General features: G+C 38.1%; 1 protein-coding gene across 1 annotated transcript in view; it reads right to left on the minus strand.

Annotated features, from left to right (window-relative positions):
* The window catches only part of DCAF13 (DDB1 and CUL4 associated factor 13), a 34,546-nt gene extending 14,068 nt beyond the window's left edge, over positions 1 to 20,478 (minus strand). Inside the window, exons 1-7 of the mRNA XM_043979640.1 lie at positions 20,351 to 20,478; positions 10,892 to 11,091; positions 10,219 to 10,326; positions 9,060 to 9,149; positions 7,678 to 7,833; positions 6,359 to 6,436; positions 3,010 to 3,092 (exon numbers count right to left, since the gene is read on the minus strand). Coding sequence (XP_043835575.1) covers positions 3,010 to 3,092; positions 6,359 to 6,436; positions 7,678 to 7,833; positions 9,060 to 9,149; positions 10,219 to 10,326; positions 10,892 to 11,091; positions 20,351 to 20,420 — 785 coding nt within the window. The 5' untranslated portion in view covers positions 20,421 to 20,478. The remainder of the gene's footprint in view (positions 1 to 3,009; positions 3,093 to 6,358; positions 6,437 to 7,677; positions 7,834 to 9,059; positions 9,150 to 10,218; positions 10,327 to 10,891; positions 11,092 to 20,350) is intronic.
* Between the last annotated feature and the right edge of the window lie 39 nt (positions 20,479 to 20,517).

The raw sequence follows: 20,517 nt of genomic DNA on the forward strand, positions 1-20,517 counted from the left end.
ATGTCTGAGAAGTGGATTCAGATTCTGGTGGGAGAATAGAAGCAGACACTCAAATGCTAACAAAGGGGGGTTAATTCAAATAGAGAAAAACTTCCCATGGGAGGTTCCCAAGAGAAAAATCAATGAGGCAGGGATGCAGTGTTTGATTGATAAGGTGAAGATTTTAACTCTAGAGGAAGGGCCAGTCACCATTAGGGATGGGAAGAGATAAAACAGTCCAGCTGAACCTGCTTCCTGGTTTACTCAGCTAGGGAATGGCCCGTTGTCTGGAGAATGACAATAAATGAGCATACAGAACCTTGACTTTAGCCTCTTTCACACTTTATAAGAACACATATTTTACTTCCATCTTTCCACATTTAGTTAATACAATAAGGGCTATAGAATTGCAAATGAGTAAGGGACAAAAAAAGTGCTGTAAGGACATCCAATTCAGTATGTAGCGGTCACTCATTCATTAAAATATGTTAGACATTATAGGATACAACTATAAGTAAGACATGTTCCAGACCCAGAAGGAACCTATAATCTAGTAGACCTTAGGACAAGCCTCATCTTTCCTCATCTATAAATTAGGGAGAACAATACTTCCTTTATCTACTTTATATATAGTTCTTTAAGTTGAAAGGAAATTATACATGTGAAAGTGTTTGGAAAATATTGAAATATAAGCAAATATAAAAATATTACCATTATTTATAACTCAGAAATTACAATTCAATAAACACATTATTAAAAATTTCTAAAGCAGATCTACAATTTTCTACCTTATTATCAAATTTTCACTAGCTCTTCCATAATTAACTATGTTGTTGTTCCTTTAAAACACAACTTAATTGTAAAGACATAGTTCTTTATACTAATTAATAGTCTATGTCATGGGGAAAATGGGGTTGGGGGTTTGGGTAGGGGTAGGGTTAGGAGTCGGGTTAGGGGTCCTTAGGAATTCCTCTTTAAAGAATTACACCCTCTTACACACCAAAGCAGTTAGAATAAGATAGTAATTTATTTAGTAGCAGGGGAAGGGAAGGGAAGGAAAACCATGGAAGAAATCCTTGGACTTCTCATGGGGAGAAAGGCACGGAGCGTGGCTCTGAGAATCCAATCTCCTCGAGCAGGAGACTGGCAGGTACTTTTATAGAGGACTGATGGGGGTGACCATCTGAATGGAAAGTTCCTTTAGTGAGGAAGAACCATCCCCCACTGGTGGTGGCTGGAGGAGTTGGGTGAGGGGTGGCTGCAGATCTCTCAAGCCATCTCCTCAGGACACAAAAGAAGCAGTCACACCTCATCTTATCTCCCCAGGGTTGAGGGAGACTAGAATGAAGGGTGGGGGGGTCCCTGAGCTAGCTCAGTCCGATCTGGTTCCACTTATCTCTCTAGGCTAGTCTGTCCTCTGGTTTAGTTTCTCAAGGAGAAGGTTCTTTGATGTGCCCCAGAGATCTTCTGGGATGCTATGGGCCCATAACAGTCTACATAGAAACTTCACAATAATCAATTTTAGAAATCATCTTTCTAATAAGCTTTTATTCAGATCCTGCCAAACTGGACTACTAATTGATCCCTAATGCCATTCTGACTCCATACACTTGTCCTTGATATTGCTTCCAGTCTTGACCATCTGGAATATACTATCCTCTACTTCTTTACCTAACAAATAGTCACCTCTTCATTAGACCGTAATCAGATCTCTCCAGTCTCCCTCCTCTCCAACCAGAGCCTCTTCACCTTGCTGCCCACACCAAAATCCATGCCCTGGTCCTGGGTTCCATCATCTGATCAGTAACTGCTCCAAACTATCTCTGGGAACTTACAGCTATGCTTTACTTGACCTCCTCCAACCCCGCTTCCCCCAGATCTCTGTAACTATGATCAAAGCAAATCTGCTATTCTTTCAGAACCAAAGCTCCCCCTCCTTAGCCACCAACCTTGTATGTGTTATCACCATAGGAATCTCAGCTCTTTCAAGGCAGGACTGCTTCTGCTTTTATAACTGTCCTAGGTGCTTAACAAACTGTTTAGCACATAGTAAGTGCTAAACAAATGATTCATCTCCCTAGCTAGGGAGAATTCTCCCTGACAAGTTCTAATGTCTGTCTATATATTACATAAGAGGACAAACCTATGAACTTCATATACCCTACCTTGTATCACAAATATCTGTGTATTTTCATTACCTACTTGATGGTAAGTGCTTTGAGGGCAGGAACTACATCCTTTCATGTTTATGTAACAAGCCCCTAACAAGATGCCTTATAAAAAGTGGGCATTTAATAGATGTCCTTCCAATTAAATTAGGGCTTGGCCATATGGGAGGTATAATTATAAACATTCCTTTAAAAAACTGAAATGGTGCTCACCTTGTTTATATACAAGGGTCTATAAAACCTAACACTTTCAATCAACAAATATCAATTGGGGAAAGTCTAAATAAAAGTGTTGTACATGAATGTCAAAGAAAATTATTATGCTCTAAGAAAACAAATATGAATACAGAGAAGTATGGAAGGATTTACATCACCTAATACAGAGTGAAGCAGAGCCAAGAAAACAAGACACAATGAAAGCAATGTAAACAGAACAAGCGCGAAACAATCAAAAGTGAACACTGCAAAATTACAAAGATGGCCCCAAGGAGATATGAAGACACCTTCATATCATTCCTCTGTAAAAGTAGGAGGGCCACAGCTAAAGCACACTGACTAGATATTTTTTTAATGTACTGACAGTTTTTACTGATTTTTACTCTTCCTTTTTTTTCCTTTAAATTTTTTTTTTGTTATATGGATCATCTCAAAGAAGGAAGGGGGAGAGATACTAGGAGAAATTGTGATGATATAGGAAACAAAAGATAGAAATAACAATTTTTTAAAAACCACCATCAATGACAAATAATTTTAACCAGCCCACGTTTAAAAAAAATTAAAGCAGAATCATTATTACTATAATTTAAGGATAATTAATCAATTTATGAGAATAAACAATATTTAAGAATAAAGAGCTACTCACTTAAAATCTTCATTTGCTGCAGTGAAAATGAAAGCTTCCATCGGGTTCCAACAAAGTGTGTTTGTCCTCATATCCAAGATGACCTAAGAAGGAAATACACATAATTTCTACAATTAACATATTGTCTATTCAAAAATCTCTCTCTGGTTGTTGATTTAGCTTCAGCACTTGTGCTTTAATACCATAAATACAGATTTAGGGAGAATGTCCATCCAGTCCTTTATTCTGTCTCTAAAGCACAACAGAGAAAGGAAAACAGCAGGGTTGTAGGAGCAGGAAGTAAAATAGGCCAAGAAGCCTAAGAAATAGAAAGGAACCCTGTCCACACTAGAAATGCCTCAGTCAGCATATTTAAGCATGGAGAATCAAGGTCTTCACTACCAATGTCTAGAAGCAAATACTCACAAGATTGCATTCACAATACTTGGGAAAAGGAAAGGAGAGCTATAGGACCTTACTGTAAAGAAGAAATATGGCTGTAGAGATAAATGGTTGTTTATCTTTCTCTGTATCTATTTACATTTAACTTCTCCTTTGAGCATTCTGTGTCTAACCACACTGTGGAGCTACTCCAGGCTTAGGAATACATTCCAAAGCATAGGATGTGATGAATGGTATTGGGGATGCCCTGATAAAGTCACACTATCACAATGAGCTAACAAAGAGAATCTGGGCCAAGCCAAGACTTATTAAGAACACATCCTATTTACTCTCCTATCCTCTAGTCCTCCAGCCTCACAACCAAAGTACCATTCTCTACACCTCACTCTCTTTTTATGCCCATATCCAATCTATTGCCATGTCTTGTTGATTCTTCTGATATCTCTATTATACTGTTCCTTCTCTCTCTCTTTTTTTTTTTTTGCAGGGCAATGGGGGTTAAGTGACTTCCCCAGGGTCACACAGCTAGTAAGTGTCAAGTGTCTGAGGCTGGATTTGAACTCAGGTACTCTGGAATCCAGGGCCGGTGCTTTATCCACTGCGCCACCTAGCTGCCCCATTCCTTCTCTTTTGATACTGCCACCATCCTCTGACAAGCCTTCATCACCTCACACTTGGGCCGCTGTAGAAACTTTTGGGTTGGTCTCTGACTCAGGTTCCTCCCCACTCTAGTCCATCTTTCACTCAGCTATCAAAATGATGTTCCTAAAAATGGAGGTCAGAGCATGTCACACCTTCATTTGATAAACTACAGTGGCTCCTTAACCCCTCTGAAATGAAATAGAAAGTCCTATTTTGCTTTTCAAGTCCTTCAGAACCTGGCCCTGTCCTACTTTCCCTGTCTTCTTACACTTTACTCACTTTCATATAGTCTTAGATCTAGTGACATTGGTCTCCTTGCTGTTTCTTGCACAAGACACTCCACATCCTAACTCAAGGCATTTTCACTGGCACATGCCTGCAATTCTCTCTCACCTTCATATCCTGGCTTCCCTGGCTTTCTTCAAGGCCCAGCTAAAATCTCACCTATAAGAAAGGTTTTGCAGTTCCCCTTAATGCTAATGCCTTCCCTCTGTGGTTTATCCCAAATTTATCTTGAAAATATCTAGTTTCCAAAGAGTTGTTTGCATGTTGCCTCCCTTATTAGATTGTGAACTCCCTGAGTGTAGGAATTGTACTTGCCTTTCTTTGTATCCCCAGCACTTAGCATAGTATCTCATACACAGCAGAGGTTTAATAAGTGCTTAATGACCTGACTTGAAAAGAGTTACAAGGATGGGGGGAAAGGAGGGAGTATTGGGAAAAGGGCAACCTAATAAGGAAAAGAACACTTGAATGCTAATTTAAAGAGCTTGGATTTGATCCTGTGAGCAGTAGGAGTCTGTGAGAGATTCTGAGCAGGGCAGATAAATAAACCCATCAAAAATATACTAGTCAATTCACATACCCACAGTACTGAAATAACTGTGTTCTCTAACTAGGATCAAGCTATTACCACATGGAGTGAGTCTGGTACAGTAAAAAGAGCACTGAACTTTTCTATTAAACTTCAAGTCATGAGACACAAGTCTGAATCCCAGCTTTGATACTTGCCACCTGCTTGACTCTGGGCAAGTCATTTAACCTCTATGGGTTTACTTCTTCGTCTGTTAAATGAGTAGATTGGACAAGATAGCCTCTGTGGTCTTTTTCCATGTCTAGGTCAATGAGCCTATCAGGGTCAGCCTAAAACTATTCACTCCAAAAACTTTAGAGTAAGACTTGGGCATTTGGAATGGGGCAAAGGCACACTGGAGTTTATCAGAAGTCTCAGGCACCCCAGCACAACCTAGGCCCTGTAATTTTCTAAGGTGGTTCTAAAGTTAAGCAAAGCAATGCTTGAAGGTATGAAAGGGCCAGCTGCTAATTTCTCCATGGTATCCAGGGCCTCTGCACACTTTCAACTATTTTAAGCACTGAATATCTCACCACCAAAACCAGAAGACAACACAGGGTACCTCCCAAGCCAAGTCAAGGATTGGCTAATTTGGCTCCTCAAAAATCAGACAATAACCAGCAATAAAAGCAATAAAGCATTTTTATAGCTTCAGGGTTTTTAAGTTACTGTTTTGTTACTGATAACAATCAAGTATCAAATCTGGTTTTAAAATATTAAGATGTGTGTTTTAAATGCTAACAAAAACTAATAGCATTTTTCAGGGCTCTAATAAGATAAGAGAACTTCCTGATTGATCTTTCTGTTGTTTAGTCGGTTCAGTTCTGTCTGATTGTTCATGACCCAATTTGGAGTTTTCTTGGCAAACATACTAAAGTGGTCTGCCATTTCTTTCTCCAGCTCATGTTACAAATAAGGAAACTGAGGCAAACAGGATTAGGTGATTTGTCCAGGGTCAAACAGTTAGTAAATGTCTGAGGCCAGATTTGAATTAACAAAGATGAGTCTTCTGATTCCAGTGCCAGCACTCTATCCACTGTGCCACCTCGTTGCCCAATACCCACATTCCAATTTCACTGGAAATCTATTTATCTTGCGATTAATAAACAATATGAGGAATCTTACAGAAACTGGTTAGAGTACCATGTATAAATCTATACTACCATTTATCAGTTTCAGAATATTAAGTAAATAAACAGGTCAGCACTCTCTCTCACCCTACCATTATCCTCCCCAGCACATGACAAAATTCAGGTTTGACATGGCCTCTAAATACACATTTTTTCATCTGATTACAAATGCTTTAGATATTATGAAAAAAGTTAAGTGCATACAGTTCTGACAAAGTTTCTTTTTTAAGAGCTATTTAAACTTTAAATTCTGAAGAAAAAAAACTGGTTCTTTTTTACCACCGTGACCTAAATAGAGAAACACATTAACAAATGCAAAGGAGGAGAGAAAATAGAAACTCACCTTCTTCAAAGGAGTGGCTTGCCTCATATCATATAGCACTATATTTCTGTCAGAAGCACAACTTCCCAAGATATTAGTCTAAAAATAAGTGTAACAATAACATGTTCAAAATTAGTTTGGTAGGAAACACTGCAAATCAGATAATTCTAATAGCTACTTACATTTAATTTTTTATTATCACAAGTTATTTGCCTGAAGGGTGCTCACAAGTGTCCTAAAAGCCTTAGTACAATTTTAAGCTTTGATAACTGAGCTGCTGAAGCTTAAGAGTGCACTAAGACTTTTGGGACACCTTGTACATGCTTCTAGATAGGAAGCATTGTACATTTCAGTGTATTCTTTGTAATTCTTACTCCAAGAGGATGAGTATGGATCCAACACTCCCTTAATACCAACATTTCCCGGTGCCATTCTTCCTTACTTTTTTTGTCTACAGTCCTAAGATCTCACAACTCTTGATTTCTGTATACTACTAACAACTTACACAAGGTCTAATGCTTAACACAAACTCTAGAATTTTTTTTTAACATAGGAACATTATTTTCCCAGTTTGCTAGACATAAGATACAGAGACAAAAATTATGCAAGAATCACTCAAGAGGAAAAGGTTGGGAAAGGTTTTAGAAGTCTATATTGATGGAAGAAAAAAACACTAAAGATGTTAACAATCTATTAATGCAAGATTTAAAAAAGCACACACAATTTGCTTTCAGTGCTACTAATCCTTCTTCGGGTTTAATAAATCCATCACTAAAAAAAAGGAATTTTATTGACAAGTCTCGAAAAATAGATTTTCAAACTCATAATTAGTAACTGCTGCTTTAGAACTGGCCAATGGATCTGCAACAAAAATTTACCAGGGAGAAAGAAAAAAATACGTCTATTCTTTAGGACATGGGGACACAGATGTTTATTATAAAAATAACACCTAGTCACTTAAAATTTTGAAAAGTTAGCATATATTATTCTCCTAGCAATTCTTAAGGTAGATAAGGCATACATATATCATCATTCAAAGATTAGAAATTTAAGAATGTTAAGATACAGATAATTCTGACATGAAAACTTTACAAAAAGCTTAAAATAATAAGCTATATTTAAAAACAAACTATTCGGGGGCAGCTAGGTGGTGCAGTGAATAGAGCACCGGCCCTGGAGTCAGGAGTTCCTGAGTTCAAATTCGGCCTCAGACATTTAACACTTACTAGCTATGTGACCCTGGGCAAGTCACTTAACCCCAATTGCCTCACTAAAAACAAAACAAAACAACAACAACAAAAAAACAACTATTCAGAGTATAAAATTTAAAAGAACATTACCTCAATTGGGTTAAATTTAACACTGCTTATACTGTCAAGACCCCAAGTCATTGAACAAATAGGACTGGTTCTTTGTTCATCCCAGATGTCCACCTGTTGCCCACATGTAGCAAAAACATCTTTTTTCCAATGATGATCAATTCCTGTGTATACAGTCTTTAAAAGCAAATAGGATGTTATAGAAATAATCATTATGACTTCAAATACACATAGCAATGTTTTCAGTATAATTACCTAGTCTTCCATATTGTTTTGTTTTTTTAAAAAAATCCATTACTGGCATAGAAACTCTTATGAAATATTGACATAAAGAAAAAAGGATTGTAAATCAGTGATATTTATGTTACATGTATTATATGTAAAAAGTTTTGAAAGCAATAGGGAGAGAAGTTTCATTTCATCTCATTGTAAGTAATCTTTTAAGCATCCCCAAGGTATTCAGATGTCTAAATCTACTAAAAAACAAGAAAAGTAATAAGAAATTTTTCATTAGACCACACTTATCTAATAAAGATTTTGGGTGCTGACGTACACTTAAATGGTGTTCCTTAACCTACATCAAGCTTAAAATGGAGGAGGAAGGAACGCTTACTTTACATTGTTCTGTTAGACTGGTATGCTCAGATTTGAGAATACTAATTTGGAAACTGAATTCAGACAAAAGCCAGGCTCAACTTTACCTTTACCATATATGAAGAAATGGTTTAAGCTAACTAATGTGAACCAGACTTCAGAGGAAACATTTATTCAACTTTAAAGCACAATATTCTTTTGCCACCCATTTGTATATAATCAACAAAACTACATTCTTTCCTATTCATTATGGTATGTTTTCCATTTTCATTACTATAAAAATAACTGGTACCTAATTAATACAGGGTTATGTAATATTAAATGTTAATAGACCACTTGAAAATCAAGTAAAGGCATTGTATGAAAACAAAGTTTTACCACCAGTAAATATCCCTATCTTATTTTCTTGCTCAAGAGTATTCAATTTTTCTCAAAATGTGGCAAACTTACACATATGCCAAGGATAGTGGCCAATACAAATGTGACAAAAAACCCCGAAGTCTAAAGATCCATTCCAATATTATCGTTTAAAAAACCCCAGTGGTTTTTGTTTTAATAGTATGTGTTATAATAACATTTAACATTAGAAGAACCAGAATTTAAGAGTACTTGGAAGGACCACGTTCTGTCAGTTGGCACAGTGTATATTTTCTTCATGAAGCAAAGAAAATAGAGCTAGGATGAAAATTTTTATTTCAAAGCAAAATTCTAATGTTTTTGTGTCAACCGATGCACTTGGTCCTTCTACTGTTAACTTAAAATATTAAGCAGTAAAAATAGTAATAAACAAAACAGATTTATTTTGGTACCTTTCCTAATATTGTATGTAAAGGCTCTTCTTCTTCTCCATATTCTGGTCCATTCATTTTCCACTGCTTCACAGTCTTGTCATCACCAACCTATAAATGATTTGGAGAAGTCTAAGTTATAAAGACTTGATGCATTTCAAATTATTAGTATCTTCAATTTTTAAAATATAGCATGTGGGGGCAGCTAGGTGGCGCAGTGGATAGAGCACCGGCCCTGGATTCAGAAGTACCTGAGTTCAAATCCGGCCTCAGACACTTAACACTTACTAGCTGTGTGACCCTGGGCAAGTCACTTAACACCAATTGCCCCGCAAAAAAAACCAAAAAATATAGCATGTGCCTCAATTTTAACTGAAACCTCTTTCAAGCTACTCTCCAAAGAGGTAGTTTGGCACAGTGAACAGAGGGCTAACTTGGGAGTTGGGCAGACCGGCTGTTCAAATCTTACTAAACACATACCTGCTGTGTGGTCACAGACAAGTCACTTAATGTCTGCTCTCAACATCCTCAGACAGATAGCTTTCTAAGTTATAAAGAAGTTGTTAATATGCACAGGTAAAGTTAGTTTCAACATGAAGAGTTCCCTATACTGATGACAGGTTTTGACCAAGGAGAAAAAAATACTGGAGAGACCTAAGCTTCAACATTAACTGTGCTTCTACTTTCTTGGAGTAAACTAGGGCTCCTTGGAAACTCGGATTTTTTGGAGGAACCAGGGTACATTAAGTAACAAAAGTAGAACCTTGAAGGGTAAAAGTATGCAGAAAGGATCTCAAACACACAGCTGCTAAGGAAGCTGCTTGGAGAAGAATGAAAATGGAGTAGGCTGGAATGAAGAGGGACGAAGCAGACCTAATAGGATAGCCTATGCAGTAGGAATTACAAAGTACCTAGATTTCTATATCCCCAGATCTTTCCTGCTCCTGGCACATCAGGGTGCACAAGGCTCTTCTTTAGAGAGATGCAGAAGAATATACAAAACAATAAAAATTAAGCACAAATTCAGAATGTCTAAAGCATCATATATTTGATAAAGTGAGGGACTGGGAGATAAGATACCTCAGTTTGAATCTCACCTCATATGCTTAATAGCTTTGTGACCCTGGGTAAGTAATACCACAGAACACAGGTATAAAAGCAATAATTAGTAGTACCTTACCGTAAAGAAAGAAGTTCCAGAGAAATGGGTACATATTCCTCGTACAAAACCTTCATGTGCTTGCAAAGTACGGATGCATTCTCGTTTAGTCAAGTTCCAAATTCTAACCTATGACAAATCACATCAGGATATTTCTATTAAATATAAAATGTTCAGGCAAAGAAGAACTGCATTCCAGGAAAAAAGTAAAATCGATTGCAAGTGAAATATGTCATTATTAAATTTGTAGAAATAAAGTCCTTTAGAGAGACTCAAGGAAAAATAAAGCGTGATATAAGTCAAGCAGAAAAGATTCAGTTTGTTAAATATTTATTTACCGCACTTGAAGGCATTTTCCTTACTAGAGATTGTAATGAAATGCAAATAAATTTTGTCTTCCATCAGAATACTTAACTAGTGGTATTTTAAGTGTGATTTACTACTTAATTGTCAACTGCTAAATTGTGCGTCTGGAAGGTCTTACAAATTGTATTGGCAACTTTTTTATAGTTTAACAGAAGCAATACTAAATTCACTCTGACAAACTGAACTGCATCTTGACTACTAAAATAGGGTATTAAAAACTTGTAAATTATAAACAAAAGAGCATAGCTTGTGACAAATAGGAACTAAACAACCTTTAAAAGAGAACTATTTTTAGAATAACACTTTTATTAACTTTATTAACACTTGCCTCTCCATCACAGGCTCCAGAAAGCACAGTAGACAAGCTCTTTGGATGTTTTGCCATGCAATTTACTCCATCTCTATGGCCATCCAGGGAAGCAAGAAATGGTTTTGCAAATACTCGTTCCAGTTTGACAGCATTTAGAGCTCTTGTATATTCTCGTGGAACTTCAAAAGGATGCAACGCAGGATCATAGTTTCTTGGAACTGAAGTGAAAATAATGACTATTAATACTCCATCACATTCTTTTGTAGAGAAAAGTACACCTACCATTTCCTGCGATGTTCCCCATTCGCTGATTTATTTTTCAACAAATTCTTGTTAAGGGTTTACTGCATGATCATTCTCTAGCCAGAGGTAAAAGTACTACTATCTATACTGATTCTAGATATGCATTTAGTATGTGCCATGCTGTGGGCATGCTTTGGATGCAAAGGGGATTTTTAACCTCTGCTGGCAAAGCTATTGCTAATGGAGAATTTATTAAAGATTTCCTATCTGCCTTAAAACTCCCATCTGCCTTAGCTATTGTTCATTGTCCTGCTCATAGTGGAAGAAGCGACCCTGTTTCAAAAGGGAATGAATAAGCTGATACTGTTGCTAAGCTTGCGCTTTGGAAGCCCCTGAACATGTATTTAATCTTTCTTCTTCTGATGATGTTTCCATCTCTCTTACTTATGATAAGTCTGAAGTAGAGAAGTGGAAAAGGAAATTCAAGGCTAAAGAAGTCAATGGGGTCTGGGTGACTCCGGAGGGGAAGCCACTTCTCCTCCAGAGCTTCTATCTTCAGGTATACCTATCTACTCACAGAAATGGCCATTTTGGCACACAAGGAATTGTGGACTCAGTAAAAAGGGTTTGGATTGCCCTGGAGTCACTAATGTGGCCTCTAAGGTTTGTGCCTCTTTTTCAGTTTGTCAGACCTATAATCAACATGCTTTCCGAGATAAAGCTTATGGAGGATGTCCTTTAGCACATACACCTTTTGAGCATCTACAAATTGATTATATTATAATGCATAAGGTAGGAAGTTAAAAGTTTTGTCTTGTTATAGTTGATGAACTCACTGGGTGGGTAGAAGCTTTTCCATGTTCTGAGCCACAGCTGCCTTTGTTGCCCAAACCCTCCTTAAAGAAATAGTCCCTTGCTTTGGCCAACCAGCCCACACTGATTCTGACAAAGGCACAAATTTTACTGATTCTGTTTTATACCAAATTTACTCTTTCTTGGGAGTTATTCCAAAATTCCATACACCATTACCACCCACAAAGCTCAGGCCAGGTGAACATATGAATGAAGAACTTGAGCATGATTGGCAAACTGAGCACTGAAACTCATTTGAAGTAGCCTCATATTCTATACCCTTGGCACTGTTCTATTTGTGTAGCAGGCCAAGATAACTACATATATCACCTTATGAGATGCTTTTTGGCCATCCCCCTATCCAAGCAAAACCTTTTTCACCAGTATATACATCATTGGTGGGGGATACATCTCTGTTGCTTCCTATATACAGGAATTACAAGCCAGACCAAGTGAACTCCACAAGGCAGGAGCAGCAGTACAGGCTGGCCCCTTGGACTTCTCCTTACATGATTTGAAACCAGGAGACAGTGTATGTATCAAAAATTTTCAGTGGACTAGTGGTACCCAGCCAGCCTGGAAAGGTCCTTTCCAAGTATTGCTAGCAACTGACTGCCATCAAAATCGGAGAGAAGGACTCATGGATATACTGCTCCCACGTAAAACCAGTATCAGCACATGTAGACCACTGAATTTCATTGTCTCTTATTCTTCCATGTGTATTTTGTTCTATTCATCTATCTATTTTTCAACCAATGCAAGATGGTTTTGATTTCATAATACAATGTTAACTCTGGGAGTATTGTTCTCCCATATTCTAAATTGTTTGTTTTTTTCCAACTGATTATTTGATCAAATTCTATAAAGCATTTCCCTGGCAAATTGGTTGCTATGACAAGTGTAAATTAATTCTAGAAGTATTATTTTTGATAAGCATATAAAAAAACAACCAAAAAAGAGAAGAACATTTGCAAAAGTTTTTTCATATTCATGTATTCAAATTTATTATTGCCATAAATAGGGACATATTGTATAATATAACAACATGTGATTTGGGGACTTTAGATATTGAAATTTAAAAATGTTCTAGGCAAAAAAAAATTTAATTAAAAAAAGTCAGTTCAAATGTTACATAAGGGTTTCTTTTTTATGCTATTGCAACTACATTTTGAACTCAATAGTACAGGCTTATTTTTGTAGAGATTCTTATTCTTTTAAGATTGTGTTTTAGCTTGTATTAAAATATGTTCTGGTTTTTTACAAAAGTAATTGTATACTTAGTAAAAAAAGTTATTACTTGGAATTATTGCATAATTATATATTATATTCTGAGTCTAGGCACATTCACACTTTTTGCAATCATTATTATCCTCAACTTTTAAATCCATATGAGACTTGGATTATGGGAATTTATGATTTAAGACATTAATTGCCTTCATTCTAAGTCATTAAATGCCAGTTGTCCAAGATGTCATCCAATCACAAGAGGAATACATACAAGAGCAGATATTGAACTGTCACATGAGGGGAGACATGCAGGATGTCCAGGTACTGCACTGCTTTGGGAAAGGCAGAGAAAATGGCTATTGACAAGTGTTGAGATTGGATTTTCTTGGTTTAATTTTCCTCCACATGGCACCGGGTGGCCAGACTATGCTATCTCATTTGAGCCTGAGTTCAATTCCCCCTTCTATATGCCTAATGTCATGGACATCTTAATCCTATGCATCCGATTAAGCCTGACTTAAGTTTCTTCTCTGTTCTTTTATGGTAACCCCCATAATTATCTCAGGTGTCATGATAAATACAATGTTGGATTTGGGCTTGACCATCTGCTACCAATTATATTAGATTCTTTAATTTCTCATAGTGGCATGAGGATAATTAGGCACATAATGCAAAAAGTGATGAAACAAAGATAAAATTATTTTCTAAATTAATATTACATCAATTTATCCTCCATAGTGTAGTAATATTTTTAGAGGAGTGTAATAATATTAAGTTTTAGAGAATGTTTCAATTTTTTTAATTATGTTTCATGTGTAACAACTAAGATTCTGAATTTCCTTAGACATTTTTTTTTGAGAACTCTCATTGTTTGATTTGATTATTGGCAAAGCTATTTAAAGTTGTCTTAAGCTCAATTTTGTAGGAAAATTTTCCTGGCTGATTACCAGCATCTGAAACACCTGAAAGACTTCCATTCCACAACTACACCCAGAGGACTTCCAAAGGACTTAAATGGACATTTTCCTGTTTTCCTTTTCCACATTGTATACATTGTTTATAATGTCCACTTACTAAAGGGGAGTGCCCCCTTTAGTTTTTCTGTTGGTAATGTTCACCTGCTAATAGGGGAATGCCCCCTTTAGCCTTTGTTAATGCATCGTTCAATTTCTTTTTCTCTCTTTTCATTCCCTTTACTTTGTTAGTCATAGGTGTCTGTAACATTATTGCTTCATGTGAGGAAACCATGTTTCTTCACATGAAGCACGGGGGGGACTGTGAGAATTAGAGTGCTACCAACCTGTTGAGAAAGATACTGCAGGGAAGTTACGCCATGAAAAGAAAGTATGTGACTTAGCATTAGGAAGTGACCTCTCTGGGGTTTCGAAGGTCAGATCGGCGTCAGGAAGTCATGGCTGCCACCTGTTAGCAGTGTCAATCAGTGCTACCGACCAATTTGCTTGGAGCTATGTGTGAGGACAGCCCTGTTTCCTGTTTCACAGGAGGCTTCTGGGAGAAGCCCGAAGGAGCGAGGTCTTTTTCAGCTCCGGACTGCGGCTTGGCGGGAGATCAGAGGCTGGCTCTTAGAGATAGTTAGATGAAGGCCGTTTTAACCCCCCCCCCCTTCACTAACTTCAAATACACTTTAATAAATACTTAAAAGTCTAAACTCTTGCTAATGCTTCTAATTTAAGGCAACCACTCATTAGATTTTAGATAACACAGCTAGAATTTTAGACCTTACAAAACAAAACAAAGCCTTTCTCTACAACTCTACCATAAAGCCCAAGACAGGTATGTCATGTGTAGTTTAAAAACAAAAAACAAAGGGCACACAACTAGGAACAGAAGATATGAGTTCTTGTCCTCACCCTGCCAGAAACTAATGATGTGACCTAAGCAAGTCCCAACTTCTGTGGTCTGTTTTCTTAGCTATAAAATGGTTTCTCTGAGCTCCCTTCTAGATCTTAAAGTCAATGATTCCAAATAAATTGACAACAGAGAGTGTCTTAGGCTTCTGTTTCCCCCTTCACAGAAAAACACTGGATCTGAGATTTCATTGGTATACAGAGCTCCCAGTTAGGAAGGTTGTTTCTTCAACTGAATCAATTCGGAGAGTTGTCTAGAACAGGAGCCTGTAGTTTCATCTAAATCTAGCTGGCAGCGTATTTTGGCCACCTGTTTTTGTACACAGAGTTAAGATTGGTTTTTACATGCTGAAATAAATTTGTATTAAACATGTAAAAACCATTTTTAGTTCATGGGCCTTAGAGAAAGGGGCAAGTTACATTTGATCCTCAGGCATATAGCATTTAAAATTATATGTGGTCGCCTGGTTTCTGTCCCAAGTTTAGGGGAAATTAGCTGGGGTTTCTAATATATTGCTACTTATAATTTAGAAGCTTTAGCACCAGTTTGGGGCATTAAGCATTTATTAAAGCATACCAAATATTAGGAAAGAGAGAACATGTGGCTCACAAAGTTAAGAAGGCCTATCTAGCCTAGAGGAGAGACAGAGCTCAGCCTGGCTTCCTTCTTTCTCCAAGGCCCCCACCACAGGCATGAAGAACCTGAACCTGAACCTGAACCTCCCCCTCCCCATATCCCTCCCTCTGGAAGCTTCCTGTAGATCTGGAGGAGAGGCAGCCCTTCCACACTGCTCAAAGCTAATTTTGGCTATCATCATTCAAATCTATTGGTTTACTGGATTTGAGGGTGGTCTGGCTGATGGGGGGAAAAGCCTTCAGGTGGGTGTGGTTTTAATCCCTATTCGCAGTCCCAAGGTCCAACCACATTTCCTTTGAAATTCTTCTGACTCAGGGGTTGGCCCCAAGAAAGGTCTGGCCAGGCTCTCTGGGTCTCACAGAACCAGAAAACAACCTATTATTAATAATTTTCTCACAATTCCCCCTGTGCTTCATTTTTTAAAATATCAGTTTTCTTGATTGAAGCAGTGACTGAAATTACAAACAATTATAAAAGGTTCTATGGTGATTAAGAATGTAAGGGGAAATAAAAAGAGAAAAGAATTTGAGCGCCGCACTCTGTCATGTAAGAATTACAGGTTTTATAAAGGAGGTAGATCTTAAATTGGACCTTGAAGTATAGGATTTGCATATTATGTTATACTCTTAACTAAGTACCATTTGGCACTTAAATGGTCAAGAAAATTTATTCCTAGTGTAAACATCATGTAATTAAAATACAGTGACAGAATGTTTTTCACATTGTCATTTCCTGAACCACAACACTTCTAATCTGCCATCTGTTTATCAGTACTTCCTTTACAAGATGCACAAAAGCTGAGAATAAAGGTGAAAATTCATGCCCAAAATGAAATTTGGGAGATTATTATTGGATTTCAATTATTCACACAATTTCTAGACTTCACACAGATCAAGAGAAATATGAACAATCTAGAAGCTTCCTTCCTGAAAAGCTATTAATCACCAGAGCTACCAGTCAACTGCATGTCCTCATTACCACCCACCTGGACCATAGCCCAACAGGTCCTTTGCTCTTCCATTTCTACTCGACACATTTCCTAAGACTCCTCTGTGCCAAGCAACATGCCAGGCTCTGGGGATACGAAGACTATCTTGTCCATTCCTCTTAATTTCCCTCCACCATCTAACTTTATAAAGTTACCAAGATAACCTTGAAATATCTTAGTTGATCATTTTCTGCTCGACAATCTTCAGTGGCTCTCTTCTGCCTTACTAGACACATATTAGCTGTGTGGTCACATGCACATGTATACATGTGTATAAAGGGTTTTGAAGGCAACAGGAAGAGAAGTTTCATTTCATCTCATTCTAACTAATCTTTTAGAGTTAATAGCTAGAGCTAGAGCTAATAACTCTAACATTACCTCACTGAGCTATTAAGAACAGTGGATAGTGTGCTGGACCTTGACTTAGGAAGACCACAATTCAATTCTGTCCACAGACACGTACCAGCTATATGACTGGGCAAGTCATTTAACCTGTCTACCAGTTTCTTCATTTGTAAAATGGAGATAACAGCAGAACCTACCTCCCAGGGTTGTTGTGAGAATCAAATGAAATAATGACTGTAAAGCATTTAGTACAGTGCTTGGTACATAGTAAGGACTACATAAATGTTAGCTATTATTATAATACGTAAGATGGTTTAGGGCAGCTAGGTGGGAAAGTGAATCAAGTTCTGAGCTTGGAGTAATGAAGACCTGAGTTCAAATCTAGCCTCAGATACTTACTATCTGTGTGACTGGGTAAATCACTTAACCCTGCTTGCCTCAGTTTTCTTTCTTTCTTTTTTTTTTTTGCAGGGCAATTGGGGTTAAGTGACTTGCCCAGGGTCACACAGCTAGTAAGTGTCAAGTGTCTGAGGCCAGATTTGAACTCAGGTACTCCTGAATCCAGGGCCAGTGCTCTATCCACCTAGCCGCCCCTAGTTTTCTAATCTGTAAAATGAGCTAAAGGAAATAGCAATTGCTCCAGTATCTTTGCCAAAAACCAAACCAAACCAAACAAAAGGGGTCAAGAAGAGTTGGACACTGGGGCAATTAGGTGGCACCATGGATAAAGCACTGGCCCTGGAGTCAGGAGGACCTGAGTTCAAATCCGGCCTCAGACACTTGACCCTTACTAGCTGTATGACGCTGGGCAAGTCACTTAACCCCAATTGCCTCACCAAAAAAATAAAAATAAAAATAAGAGTTGGACATCACTGAACAATAATAAGACGGTTTGCCTATCTTAAAATTTCCATGATTAGTATAACATTGTGTTTAGGTTTTATACCTTACTAGATTATAAATTCCACTTGAGCAGGAACTACCTTAATAAACTGTTTCTAGATCACAAGATCTGTGTAGCTACTCCAAGGGCTTAACTCAATTTAAAACAAACAAGCAAGCACAGTACTAGAACAGAGTATAGGAAAACCAAAAAAGAAAAAACAATTCCCAACCTCAAAGAGCTTTTATTCTACTGGAGGGAAAATATGTACCCAAAAAATTAATATAAACATATACAGGATAACTACCAACTAATTTAGTGGAAAGAGTATGAGAAGGAAAGGAACCCTATGATGTAGCAGGTACCTCTAAGAAAAAAATATAAACTCTTCAGCGTAGCTTCAAAAGCCCTTAACAACTTGTCCTTACTATTTATCTATCTTTTCAGCCTCAATGGACATTATCCCCTTTCCCAGTCTCTTCAAACCTTCAAACAGGCCATCTCGCTGCTCCTTATACCTCCATGCCTTTGCACTGGCCTCATGCCTGACTTGCACTCCACCTTGACCTCAGTCTCAAGAGTTCTTCTCTTTTTAAGATGCAATGCAATTGCTATCTTCTTCATGAAGCTTTCCTGTTTCCCCCAACTATTTGCCTTCTTTCCCAAACTAGGTTTGAAAACTAGTATTTATCTACTTGATATATATTTGTGTATATCTATGCATATAGGTATACATAAACACATATATACACATGCACATTTATACATGAGAACATTATATATGGGTGTTATGTATAAGTGTATGTGTGTATATTATGCATATGATATGTATATGTGTATATTATGCATATAATATGTATATATCATAAACCCCAAATAGGGTCACAGAGAGACAGATATGACTTAACAACAACAAATGTTTTACAAGGCACAGGTGAAGAAGAAAAGTATTCCAGGAAAGTGAACATCCTCTTCAAAAGTGCTGCTGCAATCAATGCACTCAGTAAGTCCTTAGGTTTTGTTGATTTGATTTGTGGCCATCTAATCCTATTTTCATAAAAAGTTGGTAATTCTTTTTTGTTTTGTTTTGTTGTTGTTGTTGTTGTTTTTTGCAGGACAATGAGGGCCAAATGACTTGCCCAGGGTCACACAGCCAGCAAGTGTCAAGTTGTCTGAGACTGGATTTGAACTCAGGTCCTCCTGAATCCAGGGCCAGTGCTCTATCCACTGTGCCACCTAGCTGCCCCCAGTAATTCTTAACTATCCCTGTCAATAAGAAAAGTGTGAATAAATTAGGGACAGTCTGAATTTTAAACATTAGTTTCAAACTCTCATCACCACGTTGTCACCTAAACTGACAGCAAATTAGATTGGTCTGCAAAATAGATGGCTTAGGAGTGAAGGCGTAAGACAAAGAAAAAGGATAAGTATTGGGCCTGTACAGTTCTTAAAGAGCCTGGGTCCCTGGAATAAACTATTTTAGCTTTTAAGTAGTTTCATTCCTCAACCATCCAACCTGTTTAGTCTCCAACTTGGACTTGAAAGCAGGCATGGCTAACATGATGACAATTCCCCACCTGACTCAGTGTAAATAGTACATAAAGAAATTCTGAATACCCAGTGTTGGAGCTTGAGCTCTGCCATGGGCCTTGGGAAAACTACTTCTTTCTCTATAAGAAACTATAAGGTATAAACTATAAGACCCCTGAGGGCAGGGCCAGTTTTACTTTTGTCTTGGTATGCTCCAGGGCCTAGCACTGTCAGTGGCACGTGGCAGGATCTTAATATGTTTGCAGTACAAAGGGAAAACGCTTAGATAATAGTGGCAAAAACCTGGAGTCTGGAAGACCCGAATTCAAACCCAGCTTCAGTCATTTAATAACGTTTTGGCCCTAGACAATCACAATCTCTTTCTGTCTTAGTTTCCTCATCTGGAAAATGGGGGTTAATAACAGTACCCACCTCCCAGGGTGGCTGTAAAAAAAAAAAATCAAACGAGATATTTGCAAAGCCCTTAGCTAACCTTAAAGCCTTATGTAAATATTAGTATTATCTCTAAGGCCTCTTCCAATTCAACGTTCAGCGCTTCTGATTTAACACGTGCACTGCTCGCTTCAGCAAGTTACTGAAAAAGTAGTTTGTGAACTCTTGTCCCCCCACAGGGAGAGTTGGGGCCCTCCCCCCAGCGACGGTGGGGAACGAAGGATCTCCAGTGGGCGCGTCACGTGACTTCCCATTCGGGACAAGGAACCCGAGCCTAGAACGCGGGCAGGGAGGGTAAGAACAAGGCCGGACTAGTTACCCCACTTCTAGACACTGGAGCCCCGCAAACCCTCATCGCCCTCATTCCAAGGAGACCCACGGGCTCCGTGGAGGAGAGGCGCTCGTGGGAGCGGTTCGGTCCCACCTCTCCCACTCTAGACAACCCGCTCACCTCTCTGCAAGTCCAACTTGGTTTCTCGGACATAATGGTCCGGGTTCCGGCTCAACATTTTCACCTTCATTTTGCCAGCCGCGTATCCCGCCACACCAACTTCCTGGCACACACGACTTCCGCCTTCCTCTCGGATCGTCCCCGCTACTTCCGCTCACGTGAGCGAA

Source organism: Dromiciops gliroides, chromosome 1, assembly GCF_019393635.1.
Source record: "Dromiciops gliroides isolate mDroGli1 chromosome 1, mDroGli1.pri, whole genome shotgun sequence".
NCBI lineage: Eukaryota > Metazoa > Chordata > Mammalia > Microbiotheria > Microbiotheriidae > Dromiciops > Dromiciops gliroides.